Source organism: Amblyomma mixtum, chromosome 1 (genome assembly GCF_055824585.1).
Source record: "Amblyomma mixtum isolate Tamu chromosome 1, ASM5582458v1, whole genome shotgun sequence".
Classification (NCBI taxonomy): Eukaryota; Metazoa; Arthropoda; class Arachnida; order Ixodida; family Ixodidae; genus Amblyomma; species Amblyomma mixtum.
Window position 1 is genome coordinate 234,840,348 of NC_143012.1, and position 26,472 is coordinate 234,866,819.

Genomic DNA, 26,472 nt, shown 5'->3' on the forward strand with positions numbered 1-26,472 from the left:
CAAGACATCTATATGCCATGTCGTATTTCACCAGTATCTAGGAGGGCTTCCGATGTATTCAGAGGGTTTTTACGTATTCACTAACCATTGTCGCAATGTGGATGTTACTTTTTCTAGTGCGATCGCACTTATAGTGAGCATTCGCCAAATTTAACCGTTACGTGTTTGCTTTTATGTCTGTATAGCTGTCTGTCTGAAGCCTGCTTTCCGGCGGGCTGCCCACCGGTTTGGTTTTGGTTCATTGGGGTTTAACGTCCCAAAGTGGCTCGGGCTATGAGGGACGCGGTGTCCGGAAATTTCGACCACCTGGGGTTCTTTAACGTGCACTGACATCGCACAGTGCACGGGCCTCTAGAATTTCGCCTCCATTGAACGCGGCGGCATTGCCCACCGGGCTAACTTGCCCAGGTGCCCTAGTAGCACGCTTTGTTGCCTCAGTGTGGCCACAACGTTACCTTCTAACATTGCCTTAACGTGGCTAGCGTCCTCTTTTTGCCACGTTAACGCAACATACATAAGACAACGTTGAGACAATATTGCTCCAATGTTACACCAACTTTCAGTCAATGTTAAAGCAACTTCTGGAGACAATATTAATGCAACATTGCTACAACATTTTCTTAATGTTGATACAACTTTTTATTCGCACACATGCAACATTCCCACGACAATGTTACTACAATATTGCTGCAATGCTGTCATAATGTTTCAGAAACATTTAGACAGCATTCTAAATTACTGAAATATTTCAGCGACCAATAATGGCTGCTGCTCCATAAAGTGATCTCTTGAAAGACTAAACTGTGTACAATGGCATCATCATACCAGAATGGTTACAGCAGCTTAAGGTTACAAGAATGAGCAATTGAGCATTACTCCTTGCTACACAGTAATGCGGTGCTTGCTATAGAATACAAATACAAGACTGCACTGCACAACACATTGTATTTCCATACTTTCCAGACCGCTTGCTCTAAATAAATCCTTAAATGTTACATTCATTAGCTCTCTACCAGTGCTCCTATTGTTTAGATGCAACAAGATTCCATGACATGGTTATTCCGACAATTAGACTGATTTATTTAAATAGACAGAAATATAATTTCGAAAAAGGAAGCAGACTTATAATACACTCAACAATACAGCTTGAAAAATGCAACACGAGGGCTTACATTTTCACGGATATGATTTATTTATTTACTTCATAAAGAATTTTGCAACAAATCTAAAAAAACATGTGAGCTACTCGGGAACAAGAACCAGAGCTAATGTTTTAAACAGTTACTAGGCACATTACCATAGCATGAAAACGTGCACACACCTCTCAACTGGCATGTTATAAATACAAAACACTTGAGTAAACTATTTACACAACAATAGCACACCTTGAAAACATGCACCACCTGGACTTTGTATTTCCCAAATATAACACATTCATTTTGTGCACAAAATTGCAACAAATAAACAAAGTAGCAGTTCAACCTAGTTGGCCATTCAGAAACAAGGAGCAGAGGTATTATGAACAGCAGAGTTAGTTGTTGAGCTGTTTAACATCACTGATTTAAGTGCATAGTTTTCCAACCCTACGGAACACACACACACAGATACATGAGCCGCCGCGGTGGTTCAGTGGTTATGGTGCTCGCTGCTGGCCTGTTAAGACACGGGTTCTATCCTGGCCGCGGTGGTTGCATTTCGATGGAGGCAAAATGCTAGAGGCCCATAAATGCAATCTGCATGCAAGAGATCTAAAGAATGAAGACAGGTTCCAAACTTGTCAAGCACTGCAGTGATTGTACAGAGATTTTCAAGTGTGAAGATCCTTAGCAGAAGCAGACCACAAACCACATGTGAAGCGACAGAGACGCATCATATTAAAAAAGCTGGTTCACAATGTGCCAGCAATACTTCAATTGTATCATATAATGCAGATATGAAGTTTCTTTCATAGTTTTTATGATAAAGGCTGGTCTGAGGGCATTTAAGCAGTGTCTGTGCCGTTAAATAACCAGTTGTCAGTGAGCGCTGTGTTTTATCCTTCTTCCCAACTTCAGTAAAACGGCAAGTTGGTACATACTTGAAGAAAACAGCGCAGCAACAAGCACAAGAGAGAAGATGGGACAGGTCCTGACCAGCAACTGAAGGTTTATTGAAAAGGAACGCATAAAATATACTCACTTTACAACCAAGAGCGCACATGAGCTGCGCAAACAACACCGATAAGCTATCAACTTCAGTCATGGTGGTCAAGATTCAACAGTTCACAGTCATGAACGACTGTCCGTCCTTGTTCATGATTGTGAACTATTGTATCCTGACCACCATGACTGAAGTTGACAGGTTATCAGTGTTATTCGCGCAGTTTATGCGCACTCTTGGTTGTGAAGAGAGTATGTTTTATGCGTTCCTTTTCAATAAACCTTCACTTGCTAGTCAGCACCTGTCTCATCTTCTCTCTTGTCCCTGTTGCTGCGTTGTTTTCTTCAAGTATCCTTCTTCCCTTCTTTGGTCATGCACCGTTGCACTGGAAAACTACAAATTTAAAGTACTGTCAACATTTGCCTGAACAATTTAGCACGTCTAAAATATGCTTGTCTTCTGGTAGCCTCCAGCTGCTCACGATGATGGTCTCTTCTAATTCATGATGTCACAAGCGAAGCTGCATCCCTGCAAAAAAAAGAACAAAAAATTTCTTAATATAAGCATACACGTCTAATAACAAATCTTCTACACTCCTCAAGGAACACAGACATTGGACAGCTCTGTTTAAAGAACTTATGTCCAGTCACTTGGCTCAAACCAAAATAGTGAAAAAAAAAATGCCCTTCCCTGGCACCGCGAGCATATTTTAACAGCCTGAGCAACAAATTGTTCTGAAAGTGGCTAAAAAATGCATTCATTACATAAAGGAGATCGACTATTCATGCCACCTAAAATTCCTCCAAAGCAAGCAAATAATTTATAAACAAAAATTCCCATTCCCGCACCTCACAGCGATTGCCAGTGCTGCTGTCTCGCTTGAATCTTGCCTTACAAGCGGACATACTGATGTCATCCATGGGGACGACCATTCAATTGCTTAAAACCACAAGGGCGTTTGTAGATGAAGGCGTAGCCGGCTGGAGGTGGTTGCACATCACTCCCTTTGTCTTCCCTCAATTGTGCCATGGCGGGTGGCCAACAAAGTAAACCAAGCGAAGAGGGCAGGCCCAGCCTATAGTCTTTTTCAGTCTCACTGCTGTGCACAATTTGAAAGGCAAAGTTGCTAACGGCCGATTCTTCCTGGGCTACATAAGCTAGATCACAAACTGATGATGGGTGCAGGGGTCAAGTGGATGCAGCTAGCACAGGAAAGGACTAATTTGGGGAATATGGGAGAGGCTGTTGCCCTGCAGTGGGTATAGTCTGGCTGACGATGATGAAGGATGATTGAACACCAATGAATATTTCACTTTTCTTACCTTTGGCGCAAATCGCTGCACAGTCCCATAAATGTTGGTTATAAGGGTATACATCTGATTGGGAATGAGAGGGCAAAGACTAGTATAATGCAGCAGCGTCAGTTTCGAGTGAAAGAACAAATTCTGGTTCCTTGCTTAAAATGCCGCTGGATTTATACTATCTTCCAGTAGAATGCATGAGAACTGGTGTAATGCCCTCGCACAAAGTGCAGACGTTAAGGAACATGCACATGTTCTTCCAGAGAACGAAACATTCCAAAGTAGTGGTAATGACCATCGGTCATCACTGCTGGATCAGTATGCCTCTGCGTCTTTAGTAATTTTCTAGCATCCGTGGGTAACTCTGGATGGTATGGCTTCAGCACTTTAAGCAGGGAATGCAGGTGAGAAGCAGGCTATTAATTGCCCACTCGCGCAAGTCGTGCTCTAGACATTGAGTAGCGGCACCAGACTCAAGTGTCATCCTATCTTCATAAACCACCAACTCCTTATTGTCAGAAATCCGCGACAACTCCTATGTTGCCCTTTCTATGTCAGAGATGCTGCTAGCGGTGCTAAAATCCGACAAGTGAACTGCGGCTTTCAACTGCGTCCTCGCCTGGCGCTGATAAAGAGGATAAAATAATATTATGCGATCAAAAGGCATCTTGATACTGTTCCGCTCATGTTGCGTACAATCTGCTGCCATGACCATTATCAAGCCTAACAACAGAAAAACAGTTTTCTAGTTCGTCGTGAACAACCTCTGCTGTTCTTCGGCGTCGTTGCTGAATGGACACTTCGCTTACCGAACACTTCATTCTCTTCATGATACAACGAATGTAACACTTTATCAAACTATCACGAAGAACCAACACAACTCACAGCACAACAATGGAAGTCTAGAAATCACTCACCATTGAGGTCATCCTCTGGGCAAGCCTTTGTTGTTTCAGCTGAATTCCAGTGAAACCACAACGAAACACAGCAGCGCGGGCACGGCGACCGCAAGAAAAACTGTACTAGAAGAACAAAAAAACGTGAATATCTTGCCACGACTGCCGCTGACACGCAACGCAGGTTCTCCGATGAGCGCGCATCGCAGGATTGGCTCTCGGCGCGGCCGCGGTTTGGATTTGGATTTGTGATAGTGATCTCCATGGCCATTAGACTGCGGGGCGTCAGTGAAACCAGAACTAAATTTCTTCGGCAGTTTTAATTTTTTCTGCATGTTTAATTGAAAAACAAAGTACTTCCAGCTCATTAAAATATTTTAGATAGAAATATATCTTTCTACATTAGTGTCACAGAGTGCAAGTACATTTGGACTGCTCACCATTTGCACATGCAAACAAACTTGCCCTCGAAGTAAAAATTAATAAATAAATAAATTAATACTGTCATGGTGAGTAGAAGTGATCTGGTACCGGCTTTTCTATTTGGGCTTCAGAAATAGCCCGAGAGGGCAGAGAATTAACCTATAGCATGAATGTTATATCAATGTCATCGTATGTGATTCAACATTTATTCATCATTTGACAATATTGCTGCAATGTAAAAAGACCACTTTAGGGCAACGTTATCAGCATGTTGCTTAGTAACATTGCAGCAACATTATCTAATGTTGAAGAATGTTAGCACAACATAGTACAACATTGGCAATGTTGTTGCAACATTGCAGTAACATACTGTGCTACTAGGGTGTATATGCGTGTTTGTATATAAGATCACAAAGGGCGAACGGTCACATCGGTGGCGATGGGCTCGTGAGGGTCACGTGTCCGGATACGTACGGTATACGCTCTCAATCCACCGGACAGGGATTCGTATAACAGTTTTCGCCATAAAAGTGTTTGTTTGGATTCTTCTTGCATTGACACAGCGCAAACAGTGAGCATTCACGCCGTTTGTTAGGCATGGACCATATCCTTTCCCGTTTACAAGTTGGTATTGAAAACCAACCATAACAGACAGCCATTGTGGCAGGGAATGCGTTCTGCTTCGTTTAAAATTTCTTGGGGGCATTCACAGGTTCTTCAGACGTTTGCGATGTGATCAAGGACCGCTTGCCTGGGAAAATTTCACGCTGCCGCATCCATGTGTTCATGGAGCATGATGAATCAACCAAGACTCGGTGGCATGGTATTGAATGTCGGCGGCGTCGGCAGCAACGTACCCAGTTCGTTCGCAGGGGCAAAGATGTGTTTTTAATATGCCGACGAGCAAAAACGGCCGACTTTATAAACAACGCTCAGCGCAGCCGTTGTGTTCGCGCCTATGATAACCGAAGCGTATCGTTAGAGTAGTATCGTCCTCCCTCCTCTGGGTTGAAGTACAGCGCCCGTATTTCTTTCCCACGGTACGCTCCGGCGTGAAGACAAGGGCCTCGTTGGCGTTGCACGGTTTCTGAACTTGGCTCACGACCGGGCCTCCATCCGGGACTGTCATCACTGCTGCAAGGTCGGCATCGCTGCCGGATAAGCGGAGAGTGTGTGTCGGCGACGCCTCTTGAGGGCGTTTTTCAAACGTGCACGTGACCGAAGGGATTGTACATAATTGAACGAGATAGATCCCCCATCTAGCACCCTGGTTACCGGGACACCTTAAATAGAGCTAGATTGCTCATTTTTCTTGCCCTTCTCATACATGCAGCCATGTAAATAAAGGTTTTGGTTTTGGTTTATGGGGTTTAACGTCTCAAAGCGACTAAGGCTATGAGAGACGCCGTAGTGGAGGGCTCTGGAAATTTCGACCACCTGGGATTCTTTAACGTGCACTGACATCGCACAGCACACGGGCCACTAGAATTTCTCCTCCAAAGAAATTCAACCGCCGCGGCCGGGATCGAACCCGCGTCTTTCGGGTCAGCAGCCGAGCACCGTAACCACTGAGCCACCGCGGCGGCCATGTAAATAAATCACTGTTAAGTTTTTCTCTGATTCTGGACCCGTCTCTGCTTCAGCGACAGCCTCCCGATTTCCGAGTGCCTGCAGCCAAATGTCTCACTCAGCCCGTCGCTGTCCCTGACACCGATACCACAGGTGACTCAACGCAGCAGTGACACGGAGAGTGCTGGCTTGGGTGATCTAAAAATTCATTCGCGACACTTACAAGTAGCGTCGTTCCCCTGACCTGTTAAATGAGCAAGAACTGCTATATATTGCATTTTAAAGGATAAGCGCTGCGCCGAAAGCACTGTACAAATTATTTCCCGTATCTTTTGGGGAACTAGAAACGGGATAAAAAAGAAGCTCGCACGGCGGTGGCCTCTTTGTAACGCGAGATTCGGCGCCAGTTGTTTGCGATGGTGAATAATATATTGTGTGTTCTTTATTATTTGTCTTCTTTGGCAGAGTGCGCGTGACGTCACTAGCTTTCACTTGTGACGTCGCTGTGTTCAGACCACCCAGCATTCTGCTTTTCCATGGAGTGTTGACATGACAACGTCATGTAGTCGTATCACGCATGACGTCGCTACATGCGGATAAATCAGCGTGGCTTGTTGTGGTGGCGTTATGATGGACGTCGCTGAACGCTGAGCAGTCAGTATTTAGTACGGTATTACGCCGATGCCTCAGAATCGGGAAAAGTGCCCTTGACAGCTGTCGCTGCAAAAAAAAAAAGTTGGCAGTGGCTTAGCTCTGCTATGCCAGGACATACGTAGCGTGAACAGTGACGTCACGTGGCTCTGCGCCGCCGGCAGCACCGGCGAGCGCGCGCGGCGAGGCGACGGCGAACGCGCGCGGCGAGGCGACGGCGAACGCGCGCGGCGAGGCGCGCGGGCTGTGCGCAGTGACGTCGCTCGCTCCTCGCGCATGCGCAGTATGGCGGATGGAAGAAGCACGCGAAACGGCGAGACTGTGGCCAATGTAGCTCACGCTACAAAATGAGATACAGAGCGAAACGACGAGATACAGGTGCTGCAGGAATGCATTCACAGCGAATGTTCACAGAGGCCTTTGCGTACTATCAAGGCTATCTTCTTCTTCGTCATCTGCTGCTTCTTACATCATAATCTTAATCTTTCCAGGCCGCATCTGTGTAGCGTGGTTAATCTATCCTCTTTCCAACGCGGTTGCGTATAAAGTGCACGACGCACGTGGTGTAATATAAAGTATGCTTTTATATACATTGGCCTCGTGAGACGCACGCCTTGCTGGCGGCCATTGTTTTCTGGCAACCTTGTGAAAGCAGGTTTTCTCGATTTCAGTGTACTACGACGCAGTTCATATCAAGCAAGGCTCTTCATGCATCTCATCATCTGGGTCATAATCATCATCATGCAAGTTTTAGGACGAAGGCCCCTCCCACTGATAATCAGCTATTCTGTCCCTTTTCAGCCGGGCCCACTCTCTCCCAAGTTGGTCTGGTCATTTAGCGCGGGCAATGCGAGCACAGTCAAGAACAAAACTGCAAATACTACTATTGCTTCTACTTCTACTACTACTTTGTGTTCTATATTTGGGCTCATATTTGGGCTTGAATTTAGTAGGCATGAATCAGGCTACAATTGACGTTCTCTTCTCGTGGGAGAGGCGGCAGTTGGTGATCCACCGTAGTTGCGTGGAACCGGATGCGCACGGCACGCGTACAATCCATGCCGCAGCACGCGGCAGGTCGGAGTGGTTCACCCCAGTCTGGGGCGGGAAGAGGTAGGTGTCTCCGCCGCCCATTCTGGCTAGAAACCGCCAAGGGGAGTGTTGTCAGTCATCTCCTCGGCCTCTCCTCGGTGTCACGCCGACTCAGTCCTGGCGGTGGGAAATCCTGGCCACTAGCCTTTTCAGAGTGGCCTACTCTCGATGCTGCTATAGCTTGCAAAACCCGCACTAAATGCGGCTCACTATGGAGCTAATGGGTCAGGGCTTGGAATTCGCGCCACGTAGTACATACATTCCATAACGAAGCCCGGTAACACAATGTGCAACGCTTCTGTTTTATTGCAGATATGATTTTTTCGCCTCAATCTCGCGCAACTTCTGGCCATCTTTACGGATCCCAACCTGGCCCTTCGTGTAACTAAGGTCCGTAGAATTCGGCAGATGTCCGCAGGAGGCATCATCTGGGCCCAGAGGGCCCGGAAGTTGTCCCTATCCGTTGCGATCAACTGCTAAGCAGACTCCGCATGAACGTGAGATTTGCTAATGACGGCTCACCTCGAATATTTGAACTGAGCCGTAGCCCAGTTGTCATTGTTGTTAACCTCGTACACTGGCGCATGCTCACACAGGGGGACTCGGCCAAGAAGTGAAGATTAGGCGATAATTTCTTTCTCACGTTTTGCTTCGTCGCCTTCGGCGCGCGCTTCGCGCAAACCTAACCGGATTAGTCCACTCTTTCGCGACAGCGCATGTGCTCGATGTGCCTCCATTTGTTTCCTGCTTTGGCCGAATGAAAACATATGGAAGAAATAAAAGGACCAACTAGACAACTAACCCTGCCACGTGACGTGCGTACAGACTGGAGTTGAGGGAGAGAAAAGGAAAAAGAAACACCGAAAGAACAGACGCGCGTCGCAGAACGCGGCGCGTGCTCCATGAATTCAACCCGCTGCATGTTTGTGGGTTTTCCCGTCCCGGCTACTTGCAGCGTCCGAGACATGTTTGGTGCCGCGCGTTCTGCCCGACGGCGGCAAGGGTTGCCCGAAGGATGAGGATCAAGCTGCGTGCAGGGGCAAGGATGAGCGCTCCCTTGCCGAAGAAGACGACGAGGGCATAGCGAGGCGTTTGCAGGTGGTGTTCACGTGGTCGCGGTAATCTACGAGCGTGCACGGTCGATGAAAGTCGCAAGTCATCGTGAAATAGTACGCTTTCGTTTGAGGCTGGAAAAAGAAACGCCCAACAATGCAGATTAATTACTCCCTCTGGACTTCGCACTTGAAGAAAAATACGTACTCGGTCCTGGACCTGGACGGACAGGAAATTTTCGTTCCGTTATAAAAACTAGGCAACCTTGCCAGCACTTATCAGGATGTTAAAAAATTCTCGTTAGGCCATTCACTAAGCCATCGGGGTAATTTCGGCTGCTTTACCTTTCGATGTGGCTTTCCTGGCTTCATTAAAGTTGCGATAAAGACTACGTCTGTCGTTAAACTTGCCCATGTATCCTGCGCGCATCACTGCTGCCCCTTCCATGGTGCGCATCTCCAAAAAAGTAATGAACCATAGTTTAATCCACTGCTTTTAATTTGTATCCGCTCGAATGCGGAGTGTAACTGGGCCAATTTCAGGGGCGTTTACGTCGGAGGCTGCTGGGGCGAGTGACTGGCTTCGGTATCCAGGATGTAACACCGGCTCCTTTGAGGCGTTGCGCGAGCGGCTTTACCATCTGATCTTCTGAAAAAAAAAATTGAAGAAAAATGAACACCACAAACGTGACCGCGTATGAGAAACCTCGCATACATTACAACCGTTAGTTGTGGGTCACCAAAAAACAAGCGGCTTCAAAGATGACAAGCATAGCAAGTAGCTGGCAATCAGGAAAGGCAATCCGGAGCACTGTTCTCCAGCGTCCGCAAGGTATGGTCCAGGAACTGCTTACCAGTCGGCGGGATTTATTTTCAGGCCGTTAAGAATATCGAGGAAAATGATACCTTGTTGTCAACACGACCCAAAACTTCCAAATCAACACTTTATCCCAGAAGCCACTGCCTAAGAAGTTAGCAATTTAGTATTTACTAATGAACTTTGCAGACCCAAAGAATACTGCAGAATCTAGGCCATAGGACTGTCAAATGCACTCGGCTGTTTTCATTCACCTTAAAGGTGCAGTGAAGAGGAATCTGAACTCGTCTTTTTGCCGCGGGAACTCAATATACACGTTCCGAGCATTCTTAGAAACTTCGACTTTTTGCCCTGAGTGGCCGATTTTTCCTATTAAATCGAATTTACGTTCGGCTCCCGCCTTTATTTTTTGAATTCTCCCCGTACGGTGGGCGGAGTCGACCAACGCGTGCAGTGCCTTTCAGCCAGCTCCGTGGAGGCTTTGCTTTCGCTTTATTTTATTTTCTAGGTTTCCGTGAATAAATAGTTTCATTCGCAGATAATACATCCGCAAAATAAGCCCGCAGAAATAAAAATACGCGCGGACTATTTGCTACTACGGATTACTACGTATTACTCCGTCGATGGCAGAGCGGCAAGCCGCCACGGGACTGAGCGAAAGGCACTCCACGCTTTGGGCGATTCCGCCCACCGCACGGGGAGAATTAAAAAAGAAAAAGGCGGGAGCCGGACGTTAATTCGATTCAGTTAGGAAAATCGGCCACACAGGGCAGTAAATCGAAGTTTCTAAGAATCCTCGGAACGTGTAGATCGAGTTCCCGCGGCAAAAAGACGAGTTCAGATTCCTCTTCACTGCACCTTTAAGTGCTCCGTCTTTTTTAAAACTTGATTGCATTATGACAGGACACCTATGCCTGCGGGCAACACCCTGCGCTCGCTGACGTTGACTGAGTGGCTCATGAGAGATTTGACCTTATGGCTGTAGTTATCCGTTCGGACGCGCTTTTTACCCCGTCATGCGGAGAAATTCTGGACAAGCGCATCTTTCCGACGGGAAGTTGTTTAAGAACGCAATATTTTCATTCGTAACAAGATTCCACGATAACAGTATATGTCCGCACAAATTTCCTTTCGTCAGGCTTGCATTTTTTGTTATTAACGTTTTTGGTGTCGTCTAAAACGTTCCTCTTTGGTTTTTTATGCCTTAACTATTGGGTGCGAGCGATGACAAGCTTTATGACAAAGATTTTTCTATGCATCGGAAGAATGAACTGTACCGTAATATTACCACAACAGCACCTTACCAGAGTCCACAGTTGGCTCACATTTAAAGATGATGTCCAAGAATCCCGGACTTGTCTTCCCCACTATACATATACGTATATAAAATCTCGGAACTAAGAGTGCGAATACAATAGGTTTGCCACACCGAAAACTGCTGTCAGTAGCAGTTACGGTACAAAGCTATTGAGGCGCGGCAGCACGAGGACGGATGAGCAATAAGCACAGAATAACACACTACAGAGCATTTTATCTTACATCGCGGCTGTATACCACATTAGCCAACCTCCAACAGCACATACGCAGTTGGCGCTGGCTGACGCGATACACAGTGCTTAACGCCATGCTAAAAACTCTTCAATAAAAAGATTTAGCACAGCACACTGCCTTTAGAGCTAACGCGACCGCTAGCAACTACTGCGCATGCGCCGGCGGCAACAGGCCAGGAGCATGGCAGCTACGGCTGCACTTTGCGCCGAGGGACTGTTTGCGCATGCTCAATGGCAGCAAGTGGTCGCGGTGGTAAGCAGTAGCGCTAGCCGCTCTAGGATTGCGGCGACGTAATATAGGGCGGCCATTTTGTTGTGCATGGAGCACGGTGAAAATTGGCAGTGGCTCAGCGCGGCTATGGCAGGTTATACGTAGCGAAAGCAGGCATGCCGCACAGCTGGCGAAGCGAGAGGAGGCGAGCGCAAAGACGAGGCGCGTAGTATGACGTCATGCCAGATGGCGCGGCGAGCGTGCGGCGTCCGCCACCTGCGGAGGTTGCTAGGCAACGGCTCAAGGTCGGTCCCTGTGCCTCCTCGGAGCACCGCCACAGCGAAATCGCAAGTTCGTGGCCAATGTAGCTTTCGCTACAAAAGCCGGCGCATGCGGCTGATGAACTGATCGTCACCTGCTGCGGCCTGCACGGCTGAAGCTACACGCTGGACAACAAAACTGCGCCCGTAAGGTTATGTGAATACCCCGTACACGCCGTGCAAAACATTTTCTGTGAGACAAAGGGGCATACTCGCCCAAGCCGAGGCTGCTGCAACGCTCGTCGTGAAAGGCGTACCGTGTTGCTCAACGAAGCCGTGGTCATAACGTGGGCAGCACGTAGCGCACGTCGGGCATCCACACATCAAGGCCGTTCGAGTCGTTGCACATCAGCTGAAACGTTAGGGCTCGCTTGTGCGGGGGAATGGTCTTTTTGGACACGGTTTCCACCACTTGACTCATCCTGCAAGAGAGAAAAGGAGGCATCACTTACAGGGCTTCCCACTGGGGAAATCGGGAATTCAAGCAGAAACTCATTCGAAGGCCTGCACGCAAAATTTCCCCAGGCAAACACTGCTGCGTCCGCACTGAAGAGCTGAACTGGGTAAGAGACCAGCTCCTAGTTCACCTCGGCAGCGATAGATCAAACATGCATTTTTTACTTAGTTATTTATTTATAGATACTGTAAGCACAACATGCGACCTTCGTCTTCATCTGTACATATCCATCATCATCGCTCAAAGCACAACATGCGACCTTCGTCTTCATCTGTACATATCCATCATCATCGCTCGTCTTCTTCTTCGAAGGGTTGGTCGCCATACTTGCGGTTGCCATTAAAGCTCGCTCCATCCTGCGCTCTGTCTCCCGTCTCACAAGTGGTGGAGTGTGCTCTCGATCCCTGCGCCCTCTCCGCCGCCAGACTGCAGCTACGCTCCGGTCGCCACCTGCTCGTACCATCCGCACCGATGGATACCGTCCGCGACAACACCACTCGTACTCCCGATGGGCCCCCCGTTCTTCTTCCTCTCGATTCGAACCGTCTGGAGCCAGCAATGATGAGCCAACCCGGTTCTTCCCAATCTTCTGGACACCCCACTTGGACCATCACCACACTCCAGCGCGAGCCTCCCATTTTTGCTGGTCTTTGTGGGGACGATGTCGAGGACTGGCTCGACCAATATAACCAGGTCAGTGCCTATAATCGTTGGGACTCAGCGATGAAACTTGTAAACGTGTCGTTCTACCTCACTGCCGTGGCCAAGACTTGGTTCGTCAACCACAAAGATGTCATCCCGGACTGGGCTCACTTCTCGGCACAGATACGACAAATCTTTGGCACATCTGGTGCAAGCCCCGCTGTCTACAAAAAAAAAGCTAGATACGCGCGTTCAGCTACCCGGTGAGTCCTACACATCCTACATTGAAGACGTGCTTGCCCTGTGTCGACGTGTCAACAGCGCTATGTCAGAGAACGATCGGGTACGTCATCTTCTGAAAGGGCTTGGGTCATTTGCCTTCAACACGCTTGCTGCTCAGAATCCAACGTCAGTCCAAGACATCCGAACAACTTGCCATCGTCTTGACGACCTTCAGTCGCTTCGATTAAAAGACACCTGGGACACCCCACTTTCACCCGACGTGGACTTACGCTCCCTCATTCGCTCCATTATCCGGGAGGAACTGCACGGCTCCACCTTACCGCCAGTCGATTCCCACCCGCCTCCAGCCCCGTCGTCCTCGCCTTTGCGTGATCTCATCAAAGACGAGCTCGCTTCGGTCACTCGTCCCTTGGCTGCGGAACCACCTGTACCGCGTTTTGTGCCTACCTATGCCCAGGTTGCTGCGACGCCTCCTGCTGCTGTTTACCCGTCGCATCCACAGCCCGTCCAGCAAACTCCGGTCTCTGTGTCCCCGAGCCCCGCTATGTGTCCTGTTTGGAGTCCGCCTGCACGTCGGCCGGTAAGTCACTACTGCGGAATTCGCGGGCATGTTGCCCGTGTGTGCCGTCGGCGTCAGCGCGACGAGCGCGAGTGGTACCCAGACTTTCGCAACGGAGCTACTTACTCGTCACCTGCTTACCGTCCGGCGTTTTCCTCCAGTCCTCCTCGTCGCCCATCGTACGGGGACTTCTCCCAAGACGCTCCGCACTCGTCGTACGCTTACCGCCCACCGTTTGCTGACCATACCAATTATCGTCCCTCCTATCCCTATACCTCTCCGGACCGCTCCTCGACCGACAGGCCGTCGCGCCGCCGCTCCCCATCGCCTTTCCGCCGCTCGTCGTCGCCTCTACGTCCACCATCCTCCCAGACAACTGGCCACACCGAAAACTAAGTTGTGCAGTTTCCGGAGGTAAAACTGCACCGCACGCCGCCCTCTCAATTCCTCCTGCACAGCCATCGAACATGTTAACCGTTGACATTGAAGGCACTGTAGTAGAAGCATTGATCGATACGGGCGCCGCCATTTCTGTAATTAGTTCTGATTTATGTTCTCGTCTTCGCAAGGTGCGCACCCCTTACAGTGGTCCTTCTCTCCGTGCTGCCAATGATGAATCAATGCGTCCTTCCGGATTGTGTACGGCACGAGTCACTATCGACGGCATCCTGCACTACATAGTATTTGCTGTGCTTCCCTCCTGTGCTTATCCCCTCATCCTCGGCTGGGACTTCCTCCACTCTGCGCAAGCTGTAATTACCTGCTGTCCCCCTACTCTACAAGCTTCTGAATCCGACCTTTCTGCCGTTTCTGTTCTGCCTTCTCATCATCTGGTTACCACCGCTGATCATGTACTTTACCCCGGCTGCGAAGATGTCCTCTCTGTTGCTTCTGCCCACGTCAACGCTGGGGACGTTTTCGTCACACCAAGCCCCCGTCTTTTCTCAAAGGGCATCTTTCTCGTCGCGTCCCTGCTCCGCTTCACCAATGGGTCTTCACTACTGACTGCCTTCAACACTACGCCGGAACCCATTCTTCTGCGTCAAGGCACAGCCATCGCTTCTGTGGATACCACTCAACCTGTAGCCGTTTTTTCCTCTGCCCCATCAAGCTTCGCTCTTTCGACCCCTGCTTCTGCCTCTGCATCTATTTCAGCTGCTATCAGCCCCGGTCTCACCCCGACTCAAAAAGATGAATTGCTTGCCGTCTTGGCCAAGCATGCCGCTTCCTTCGATACCCAGGCAACAACCTTGAGCCAAACCACCGCAGCTAAGCATCGCATCTACACAGATGGTTCGGGCATCATTCGCCGTCGCCCGTATCGTGTGTCTTCTAGTGAGCGCAAGGTTATTCAAGATAACGTAGCCGACATGCTCAAGCGCCACATCATACGCCCTTCTTCGAGTCCTTGGTCTTCGCCTGTTGTTCTGGTTCAAAAGAAGGATGGCTCAGTACGCTTTTGTGTTGACTATCGCGCCCTTAACAAGATCACTAGAAAAGATGTTTATCCGCTGCCTCGGATTGATGACGCCCTCGACTGTCTCCAAGGTGCACAATTTTTCTCTAGTCTCGACCTAAGATCCGGATACTGGCAAATACCAACGCATGAGGCCGACAAGGAAAAAACTGCTTTCGCCACTCCCGACGGATTATACGAATTCAACGTTATGCCGTTCGGCCTATGCAATGCTCCGGCCACGTTCGAGCGCATGATCGACACCGTTCTCCGAGGCCTGAAGTGGAAAACGTGCCTATGCTACCTCGACGACATAGTCATTTTTTCTTCGACTTTTTCTGAACACCTTGTTCGTCTCGATGAAGTATTAAGCGCACTTTCTGAGGCCGGCCTACAGTTAAACACCAAGAAATGATGCTTTGCTTCCACTTCTATCAAGGTACTCGGTCACGTCGTTAGCCAGCAGGGTGTAAAGCCTGATCCCGACGAAGTGGCTGCAGTTTTGCATTTTCCTCGCCCATCGCGCGTCAAAGACCTGCGCAGTTTTCTGGGGCTAGCGTCATACTTCCGGCGCTTCATACGCAACTTTGCCTCTATTGCGGCCCCTTTGCATAAGCTCCTCTGCGCTGACCAGCCGTTTGTTTGGTCTGAGGCCTGTGAGGTCGCTTTTACTACCTTAAAGAAGGCTCTCACATCTGATCCGATACTGGCACATTTCGACGACAATGCTCCAACGATTTTACACACGGACGCCAGTGGACACGGCATTGGTGCAGTTCTTCTGCAGCGGCAGCACTCTTCGTGCGAGCAAATCATCGCCTATGCCAGTCGTACACTGACTGCAGCGGAGCAGAACTACACGATAACTGAGCAAGAGTGCCTCGCTGTTGTCTGGGCCATTCAGAAATTTCGCCCTTATTTGTACGGCCGCCAGTTCACAGTTGTCACTGACCATCATGCCCTGTGCTGGTTGTCCTCGCAGAAAAACTTGTCCGGCCGCCTCGGCCGCTGGATTCTCCGTCTCCAGGAATATGACTTTACCGTCACCTATAAATCGGGCAAGAAACACCAGGACGCCGATGCGCTATCTCGTTGTCCCCTCGCCTAAACCCCACCTGCGCATCCGCAACCCGTGTCCTCCGCATCCTCAAACTGCCAAACTACCCCTTCGACGGCTATTTCAACCTTGACCGCCGCACCCATTGACTTGATGCCAGCTCCCAGTCTTGGCGATCTCGCCTCAGCGCAGCGGGCCGACCCTTACTGCCGGACTCTTATCGACCGTCTGAGCGGTGCTACGCGGCCACCGAATGCCCGCCTACGTCGCCAACTTAACTCTTTCAAGCTAGTCGACAACATCCTTCTTTGGCACAATTACAGCCCCTTCGGTGACTCATGGGTGCCTGTCGTACCCCGTTCTCTTCGCCGAGAAGTTTTGCAGGCCTTTCATGATAACCCCCCGGCTGGCCACTGGGGAAATCGGGAATTCAAGCAGAAACTCATTCGAAGGCCTGCACGCAAAATTTCCCCAGGCAAACACTGCTGCGTCCGCACTGAAGAGCTGAACTGGGTAAGAGACCAGCTCCTAGTTCACCTCGGCAGCGATAGATCAAACATGCATTTTTACTTAGTTATTTATTTATAGATACTGCGTTCTAATACAGATTATAGCAGGGTGGGAAAAAAACAAATACAAGCATATATAAACACACTCAAATTAATAACATTTGCAGTCACTTTTCAAACATCAGTAAACAATTATGATTAACAGCCTCGCTATTAAGTTTGTTCCCATCAGTAATTCTCCTCGGAAAAAAGAATATTTAAAGCAGTTATTTCGCGCGTTCAAAGGGATTATTGCTAGTGCATGCCTTTGTCTTTGGCATGTAGTGCATTGCATTTTAAGTCGGCACAAAGGACTAACTAAAGTTGGTCTGTATGGTTAAGTTATTGTATTCTAATAACAAAGAGACTACGTTAACCGAAAATAAACCTTTAGTAAGCTAAAGAATATTTTAAAAAATTTAAATGCAGATGTCGCCATATCCTGTCGTTTCAGCAAGCAAACTGCACTTATGTCGAGACAGCTTTCAAGACGCGGATGCATGAGGCTACGCTGCACCGCCATTCACTTCCAAGAGGCAATCACGGATCCTCTCGCGGTGTTGGTGCCACGAGAAGCGTGAAAATTGATAATTCAAATTTTCCTCGCAATAAATGCTTCTTTCGCTACCGTAAAACATCAACATAGCCAGAAAGAGGCATATTTTTTTACCAAGAATAAAAAGTTGAGGAATGTCGTTTTCATTGTCTCCTGTATACATACACATCGTCTCTGACGCATACTGTGTATATACATAGGGCCTTCTTTCTTTCGGATTTTACTTTTTCCAAAATACGAGGGGTAAAAAACGGGCGATATTTTTTTAGCTGAAATTCGAGTTCGAGCTCACTTTTTCTCAGTGTCATTTGATATGATAAAGCAAGGTAAGGCACGAAAGCTAGAATCTCACGGAGGGTTCAGATCGTGCTACTGCATGCCAACTGCTTCGCCTCTGCCAGGCCGTGTAACTCGGTCGTCTATGTATACCCAGCGATGCTGCAGGCTTTCCGCAGCAGTGTTCGAGGTCACTTGCAAATTTCATTATTGAAAATGTGTGCCAAACATACTTGTTCAAAGAGGAATTTAAAATCAGGTAACGGTCACATCGGAGAAAACAGGTACAATGAACGAGAAACGCCGATCCAACGCGCGGTGTCAACAAGCCGGCTACAAGCGTATCGCAGGCTGGCAGCTTTTTAAACAGACATCGCTCTGCGTAAACGTGAAATGTCGCAAAAGGGAAGAGATTATTTAACACAAGAATAATTGCTGCGAGTATACATGCAGCTAGCTATGCAAATAACTTAAGTAGCGCTAAGGTGGGCGGGGTCATCGTCATCGCCGCATTCCTGGGAGATTTGGAAATCGCGTGGTAACTACTGCATTGGGTAGCATTTTGTTGAAGCATTCATTAGCGAATACACAGATTGCTTGCAAAGCATGCAGCAGAAAAAAAAATGGCTGAGGCTTAACTTGGTTAACCCTGGTCAGATGCGAAGCATATTGATGGCTAGGCTTGGTAATACATGGCTTTCCTTGGTTGAATACTTGGTCATTTTAATACAACCATTAGAAGCCTTCGTCGTGGGGGAAGACAACGGCATGGCTACAGCGGAACACCGACTAACCCCGAGACGCGCGTTGGGTGGGCGCCTGGATTGCCACGGAAGCCGCGTCCGCCTGCCCGGTGGAGCGAGCGTTTCACCTACACCGAGTGTGAACGCGCGTTCGAAATGCGCGGGAATGCCGCTCGAGGACATCCGATGTCTGTGCGATGGCATCGTTCTCCCTCTCCCAGCGCGTGACGGCGATCTGTCGTGACGTCATGTGTCACGTGGTATGTCACGTGGTGTGTCGTCACTGTACCACGTGGTCTGCACGGCGTGCAACCACAGCGACGGCGCGAGGTGGACCCTCATCTTCCTCTGTCGTGACGTCACTGTACCACGTGGTGTGCACGACGTGTAACCATGGCGAAGGGCTGTAGTGTACCTCCGTTTTCCTCTGTCGTGACGTCATATGTCACGTGGTATGTCACGTGGTGGGACGTCACTGTACCACGTGGTGTGCACGGCGTGTAACCACGGCGAAGGGCTGTAGTGTACCTCCGTCTTCCTCTGTCGTGACGTCATGTGTTACGTGGTATGTCACGTGGTGTGACGTCACTGTACCACGTGGTGTGCACGGCGCATAACCACGGCGAAGGGCTGTAGTGTACCTCCGTCTTCCTCTGTCGTGACGTCATGTCTCACGTGGTATGTCACGTGGTGTGACGTCACTGTACCACGTGGTGTGCACGGCGCATAACCACGGCGAAGGGCTGTAGTGTACCTCCGTCTTCCTCTGTCGTGACGTCATGTGTCACGTGGTATGTCACGTGGTGTGACGTCACTGTACCACGTGGTGTGCACGGCGCGTAACCACGGCGAAGGGCTGTAGTGTACCTCTAGTAATATGCTTCGCATAAAAAATTACGGAGGTTTATCCCGGTTAAACCTAGGTATACGATCGAAAGGTGATCGAAAGCGAGCCCCCCTCTCTCCGTTAGTCACGTGGTACAGCAGCGGCGAGGCTCCGAGCGAGCGCACATGCACCGCCTCTCCACAGAGAGTCACTAGGTATGACGTCACTTGCCACGCCTCCGCTCCGCCTGCGCAAGGTCACACACGCAATGCCGGATGACCTTGGCAGTTATAGTGTGAAGAGTAGAGGTTTCGCTCTAAAAGCGAGCAGCAGATATCGAAATCAACAGCCACGGGATCCGGAGCAGTCTCAAACACCAACGCGGATCCAACCAGAGTTTAGACTACGCAGACGTGGCACGGCCGTCGCCCATTGGATTCTATACGGCCGCCGTAGTTCAGCATGACCAACACGTTAACGGCCTGTCATATCGAGCTCCAAATTCAGCGCAGGCCGAGGAGGTAGCCACTGCGCATGCCGCCTCGGACCCGAATCCGGAGGTAATAATCAGATTCGCGTCGAGCCTGTGATGTGAACACTACCTGGCTGGCGAGGTTTCACCTTTAGCCTACCATATATTCTAAAGCTGGTAGTAAGAGAATCGAACCCTTCACTCAAACGCATAGTTTGGACTCCGGGCCATCAGGGCCTTATAGGTAACGAGGCAGCGGCCGCCCGAGCGCATGCCCACCGGGCACCTCATCCAGGCTCCTCCGGCTCAGAGATTAGGCAACCGTTTCTGCGGTTCAGGGAAATTCAAGAATACTATTGGGAACGGCACCGGCTTTTCCCGGTCCCTGCTTAGGGCCTGAGTAAAGCCGATGGCGAACTCTGAGGCGCTGCAGACCAACACTTTGTTGTGGTCTGCAATAGCGAAACATTTTGACCCCAAAATTGATGGGCGTTGCCCTCACTATGGGGAAATGTTTGATAGCTTCCGCATGGTTTGGGCCTGTCAGGAGAATCCTCCCCTTCCCCCAAACCCTTAGCCTTCCCGAGAGGCATGGGAGGCAGCCCTGCTCAACTGCTCGGGGCTCTAGTCTCAAAGGGCTCTAGTCCAACGGGTGCGAGTAGCGGCCTCAGCCAGCGAGGTCCCGTACTATGGACACCACCCATTCAATGGGCCATTTTTGCCTGCAAACTCTCCTTTCACTGAATAAAAAGTTTTCACCACCACCGGAGCAGTCTTGTGGCGCGGCTGCGAGTGGGGGCGAAGTGAAGACGGCGAACAGTCGGTGCGCACTTTAATGCATTGCTTCGTTGTAGTGTGGGAAAGCGATAGGCCGCCTGCCGCCTGACTGAATATAAAGCAGAAACCACACTGGCGTAAGCGGTCTGCCGACTGAGATCTGCTCAGTCGAGCAGCTCGATTTGAGAACTTGGTGCTGTCCCTCACTCGCTTGGCATTTCTCATGATATTGCTGCACCGACCAACTTTTCAGTCATTTAGAAAGGCGCTATGTACGGCATGTATATGAGAGCAGACGAGCACATTGTTGCTGTGCGTCACAACTTTTTGGGGCCCATGCGGCTACGGTTACTGATCTTTCACGGTTATGACGTCACAGCCAAGACCGGTGCTCACGAACCGAAATCGAAATCGCTGGGTATAAAAAAAGGCAATGATAAATTATTAACCGCGCATACATGAATCCCAGGGGGGGGGGGGGGGGGTGTATCAGACATTCAGGAGCAATTCGCAAAGTTTGAAACAAAGAAAGGGTGCACAAAAAATTTGGTATCGCCCCCTTTTAAAGTACTCAAAATCAAATAGTAATGCAACAAGTTTCACCCCTTGGGTGGCGATGTGTCCTTAAAGCAATGCGAGACGCCAACAGTGCAATGATGAGCTCTGTAACAGTGACTGCTGACAGTGACGATAAACCGTGTTATATTGTGCGGTGAAAGATGCCTGTATTTCCTGTTTGTGAGTAAGCCGGTTTCGTCCACATGGGAAAAATCTTTTCCCAGGCAATTCTTATTTATCTTCCTGGTCTGCTTCATGTCGTTTTGACGAATGGAGATGCGAGGATTTAGAGCTGTGACTTTTCGTACAGCGGACGCAACACAATTAGCTGCGTCCAACACATTAGCTGCGTTAAACAACATAAAAATAACTGACAAGTTTCAAAATTGTTGAGATTTACCTCAGATTTTTTTTCCTATATCGTTCGCAGTCTCGTTCGCACTACCTGCTATGCCCACAAAAGGGGTCAGCTCGCGGAGTGATGTGCCAGTCGTCAAAAAGTAATTGCAACACCGAATTTAATATTTCAGATACTAAATATTAAAACTCTAATCCGAATTAATTATAAATTCTTTAAATTCGACAAAGCGAATAACCAAAGCGCCCCTCTGTGTTACGAATTCGGCTTCCCCGACGGTTCAGGCTGGCTTTCCAATAACCGCTTCTCGGCATAAAAAGAAAAAAGTAAGCTTGGCGCAACCTATGACTGCAGTATTGGGAAACGTGTACTCGCTAATGCTGCAGCGCCGTGCCCACCCAAACACACTGAAGAGTGAGACAACAATGGGGACTAAAGTGAGACGGCGAACACTTACGGCATTTTGAAACGCTCCTGGTAGTAGGACGGGGGCATGTAACCAGCGTACAACAAGCAGACTCCTTCGGACAACATGAAAATTTCAACTCCGTGATTCTCCTGCGGAAAGGAAGAGGCGATTGTTCGGCAGCAATGTGCAGTTTGAGGCACTTTAAATAAATAAGGAAAAGGAGCCCCGCCCGCACTACTGATCACGGGTTTAATCCCAACTGTAACATAAAAGATGAGGCCCGACGGCAGTTGGGATCTTGCCTCTCGAAAGTGGAAAGAAATCAATAGGGATGAGCTACTATAGCGACCGACAGCCGGGAGAGCGGGCGCGGGGACAGTTCCATGGTCTCCCCTGGGACGTAGCGTGTAGGGACGGGTTTTGAGAAATGGGAAATTGGTTGTAGGGTATGGGCTATATGACCTAGGATGAGAATCGGAACAGCGTAGATTTTCCGAATGATCCTGATGTAGTCGAGCTCTTTTTCAGACCTCCGTTGCGAGCAAGCACTCGCTATTAGCCAGATGTGCGGCTCTTGTCCTCCAAGATTACCCCCATGCCACATAAAACAAGGGTCTTTGATCCTCCGAGACAAGGTTAACTTAACAGGGGCGACGACCAAGACACCCTCCCCAAGCTAGGCTGCGTCACCCCGACTTTCCGCTCGTAGTAAGAGAACAGAGTTTTGGCTACACTCGTTTGGTGCTTCGGCTTTTACTCCAAGGTACTAACGCGCAGTGGGAACCCTTTCACGGTGTTCGTGGGGACCTACCTCCGGCGTTCGCCCCTGACACAGACTGCCTCCAGACTCAAACAGCTTGGTGTCTCGTATGATGTCCGCAGTTCACACCCCGTGCTACCACAGCTGAATGCATAATAATGCTTTGACACAATAGCGTAAAAGCAGCGTCTCTAGTTGCGTTGTGCCTGCCACGTGTTGCAGGAAAGCCCGGCGTTAAATTTAAAATAGGATTTTTGAGGTAAAGAAACGCTTTTGCGGCACAGCAATACACGTGTAGGCGGACGTCAGAAAACATGCGAGACATGTTAACTAGTAGAGCGATTAGCTTTGCTAACTTTTTAACTATTACGGTGGTCGAAATTATTCCGGAGCCCTCCACTACGACACCTTTTCTTTTTTTTCTGTCACTCCTTCGTTTCTTTCTTTCCTTAAGGCGCGGTTCGGGTGTCCACCGAGAAAAGCAAGAGATAGTGCGCCATTTCCATTAATCAAAAACCAATTTTCGTTTTCCAGCACTTTACGTTGTCAGCCCCGTCTACTACGCGTTGGCCGTAGAGCATAGAGCTTAGGCTCTAAAATACCACTCACCTTGAAGTAGTCGAGAAACTCTCTAAGGTTCATCTCCCCTTGAACTTCGATATAATCCCACAGGGTGAACTCAGCGCCGCGGTACTGTAGAGCAAAGGAAAAAAAAATGGCATCGAATAAAGGTACGACTAGCAAGAAATTAAACACGAACAAAGCAATTGTGCTAAGAACAGCAAAATAAGAAGCTCTTATCCAGGGGAAGCTGAATACCAGCGGAGGGTAATTTTATTTAGAAAGCGCGAAGACTACTCTTCAGAAGTGTTAATCAACCTCGCTTGTATCTGCTCTCCCGGAGCTAATATGTTTTTGTTTTTGTGCTGCCTCCTCAGATTTTATTGTCACGTATGATTCGTTGCTAATAATACATATCGAGTCCACGCAGTTATCTGCATAACAAGTTTTGTGGAGTTGTCACCATGCAAGAAGAACAGTTGTTGTTGTTGAGACTGAGAGAAGGATGAAAAGGAAAGTGCACGGGCCTGCCGAATGGCTCAAGCAACACCCTCTCAATATACTTAAGAGTTTTTAGAGGGTGTTGGCTCAAGCCAAGCCACCATCGCTGCCACGTGCAGATAGAGTTCAAAGATGAGACGAAAGAAAGAAAGAAAGAAAGAAAGAAGGAAAGAAAGAAAGAAAGAAAGAAAGGAAGAAAGAAAGAAAGAAAGAAAGAAAGAAAGAAAGAAAGAAAGAAAGAAAGAAAGAAAGAAAGAAAGAAAGAAAGAAAGAAAGAAAGAAAGAATGGAAAAGAAAATAGCAGGACCAGTCTGCTGCATGCCTAGAGAGCATGGGGACACAACTACGCATACGAGAAACTCAGTGGCCAGGAAGTAGTCATTCAGGGAAGCGAATACGATCGCGGAAAAACCGAATACGTCGTCATATGAGTAACGTGGTCACTTACCTTTTTCTTAACAGGTGCAATGGGTTCCGAGAAGCCGAAGAAGGGCAACGCGAGGTTGACGAAGCCGTTCTTGAAGAGCTCCGCTTTGTCGTGCCCCTGAGCTAGCTGCGCGCACAGTTTAAGACAGTCAGCAATGCAAAGTGCCGCACGTGTTGTCGAGAATACAGACGCACATCGTTGTCATCACTCATCACGCCACAACACCACTACGTCGATCAACCTCAAGTACTCGAGTCGCTGTGGTCTGGGCCGAGGAGGCCGCCGGGGCTCAAAGGCTCTCCGACGTCTGTCATCATCCTCCTTGCTTTCATTGCTAATATTAGAGTCGTCATCAATCAGTCAATCATAGAACGCGCTTTTATGCTGGGGTGCCTTTGTGGACAGCTCTTGGAAGGGGCTTTTATCTCGATAAAAAATGGGGTTCAGAATGGTTTTCTGCACATTTCTCCCTCGAGGTTTCCGAAAGAAGCGGTTTGTCCCTGCTTGCATAGACGCTACCCTTTTCTGGTGCTCTTAAGGTAACAGGTGACGTATAGCTCATCGCAACACACGGTGTCACTTAAAGACGCAAAAAGACCAAATTTTCGGCGGTATGTTCCTTTTTCCTGGGAATGATCCGTAAGATATTAGTGAACATGAATACCACGTGAAGTTAGCGTACAGCAGGTAAATAATTTTTTAAAAATTTGATCTCTCCTCCCGCGGGGCTTCTGTTTTAGCAGACGATCAGTGTCTTTGACGCCACAAGTAGGTTTCGGATCACGTGAGGCGTACAAAAAATTCAGTACATAATTGTAGTTTCCGCGCTCGATGTCAGCCGCTAGAGGTGCAAAACTGAAAGCAACACACCTTGTACAGCTCGAGGCAGGCGAGGCCGGCGACGAGTGAAGTGGTAGTGGCGATGGCAGGAATGATCTTTCCCGCGATCAGCTTGCTCTTCAGCCTGTCTGCCGGGGTGATTTCGTAGTTTGTTGCTCGGAGGTTGGATGCCGCCGTGATGAAATCCATGTGAAAGTTGGTGTCGTCGTCCTTGTCGAACTCGAGGGCTCTGAGCGTGATGTCCTGCAGATTCTCAGCTCTCGGCAGCTCATTCAGCAGTTCGCCCAGCCGCCGTGCATCTGCAAGACGAGACGAGCATGAAGCACGAGTCAGGATAGTGTCCGCATGTTACCAAGGGTCCTTGATAACCGTAGAGCGCTTGACACTTGGATTATTTGTTGGAAACTGCGCTGACCACCTATAATGCAAGCAACAAACACGACCACCCTTTCAAAGAGGTGCTCAAAATTCAGCCCCCGTTTATAGTTCGCTAGTACTTGCAAAAGCATGGTTGCACCTATAGGAGCTGGAGTTGCTGCAACTTGAATAAAGCTATCATGACGCACATCGCAAACGATTAGTTACAATGACAAAGCATACACGTTACATAGTAAAGGCACATTGTACTGAATTTTATCCACCATATTTTCTTTGCTGCAATCGAACATTTCTTTTCTTTAATAAACGTATTATTAGACTGTGTGGTTTAGGAACACAGTAGAACAATTTGAAACGTAATTTTTCAAAACTGAAATGTCGCTTTCCTGTTGTAGTCGGCGTCTGCAAAGCCTGCAATTACAGACACGACTACTGCCTGCCGCTTGAGTACAGCCTAGATGGCGGAAGTGCCAATAACGAGTGTGGCATTAACTAAGATGCGTGAACTCTAAACACTAATATATGGGCTTTTAAAAAGCTTTAAAATCGCTTCTAGAAAGAGAGAGCGCTATAGAACAGCTTGCTCCCTTTTTGATCATTTCTGTTTAGAGCGCAGATTTCATGGAAACTACACATTAAGGCAATAAAGGTTCAGTTGGATACCGCTGACGCTATCTATCACAGATATCAGCAGCCATTTTTTTGCCGAGGGGCCGGTTTTACCTTACCGGATAAAATATTCATCAGTCTGCAGTCCCTTCCAGCAGAAATAACCAGCTATATTACGCAGTCCTTTTCATGCACTGTAGTATATACATTCAAAGCGAAGTATGCAGACTGCATGCAAAGCAACGAAGTTTTAACAGAACGCAATGCTACCGTTGTCTCTTGCTTAACTTTCTTTCCCAAATGAAAACAATTTTTGCCAAAACCGCGGATTCTGCCCTCGTTACAGTCATCACAGGGAAATATGTACATACAAGGGTAAGCCAGTATATCTATACTTGTCTCGGACAGTAGACAGCAGGCCGCTTAACTATTTCCCTC

At 48.6% G+C, this 26,472-nt stretch overlaps 1 protein-coding gene across 1 annotated transcript in view; it reads right to left on the bottom strand.

Moving 5' to 3' along the window:
* Nucleotides 1-9,624: 9,624 nt before the first annotated feature.
* LOC149371164 (ubiquitin-like modifier-activating enzyme 1) overlaps nucleotides 9,625-26,472 on the bottom strand; it is a 62,755-nt gene continuing 45,907 nt past the window's right edge. The window contains exons 21-26 of the mRNA XM_089579556.1: nucleotides 25,078-25,346; nucleotides 24,229-24,333; nucleotides 23,328-23,411; nucleotides 22,007-22,107; nucleotides 12,279-12,443; nucleotides 9,625-9,772 (exon numbers count right to left, since the gene is read on the bottom strand). Of these exons, the coding sequence (XP_089435682.1) occupies nucleotides 12,302-12,443; nucleotides 22,007-22,107; nucleotides 23,328-23,411; nucleotides 24,229-24,333; nucleotides 25,078-25,346 (701 nt within the window). The 3' untranslated portion in view covers nucleotides 9,625-9,772; nucleotides 12,279-12,301. The remainder of the gene's footprint in view (nucleotides 9,773-12,278; nucleotides 12,444-22,006; nucleotides 22,108-23,327; nucleotides 23,412-24,228; nucleotides 24,334-25,077; nucleotides 25,347-26,472) is intronic.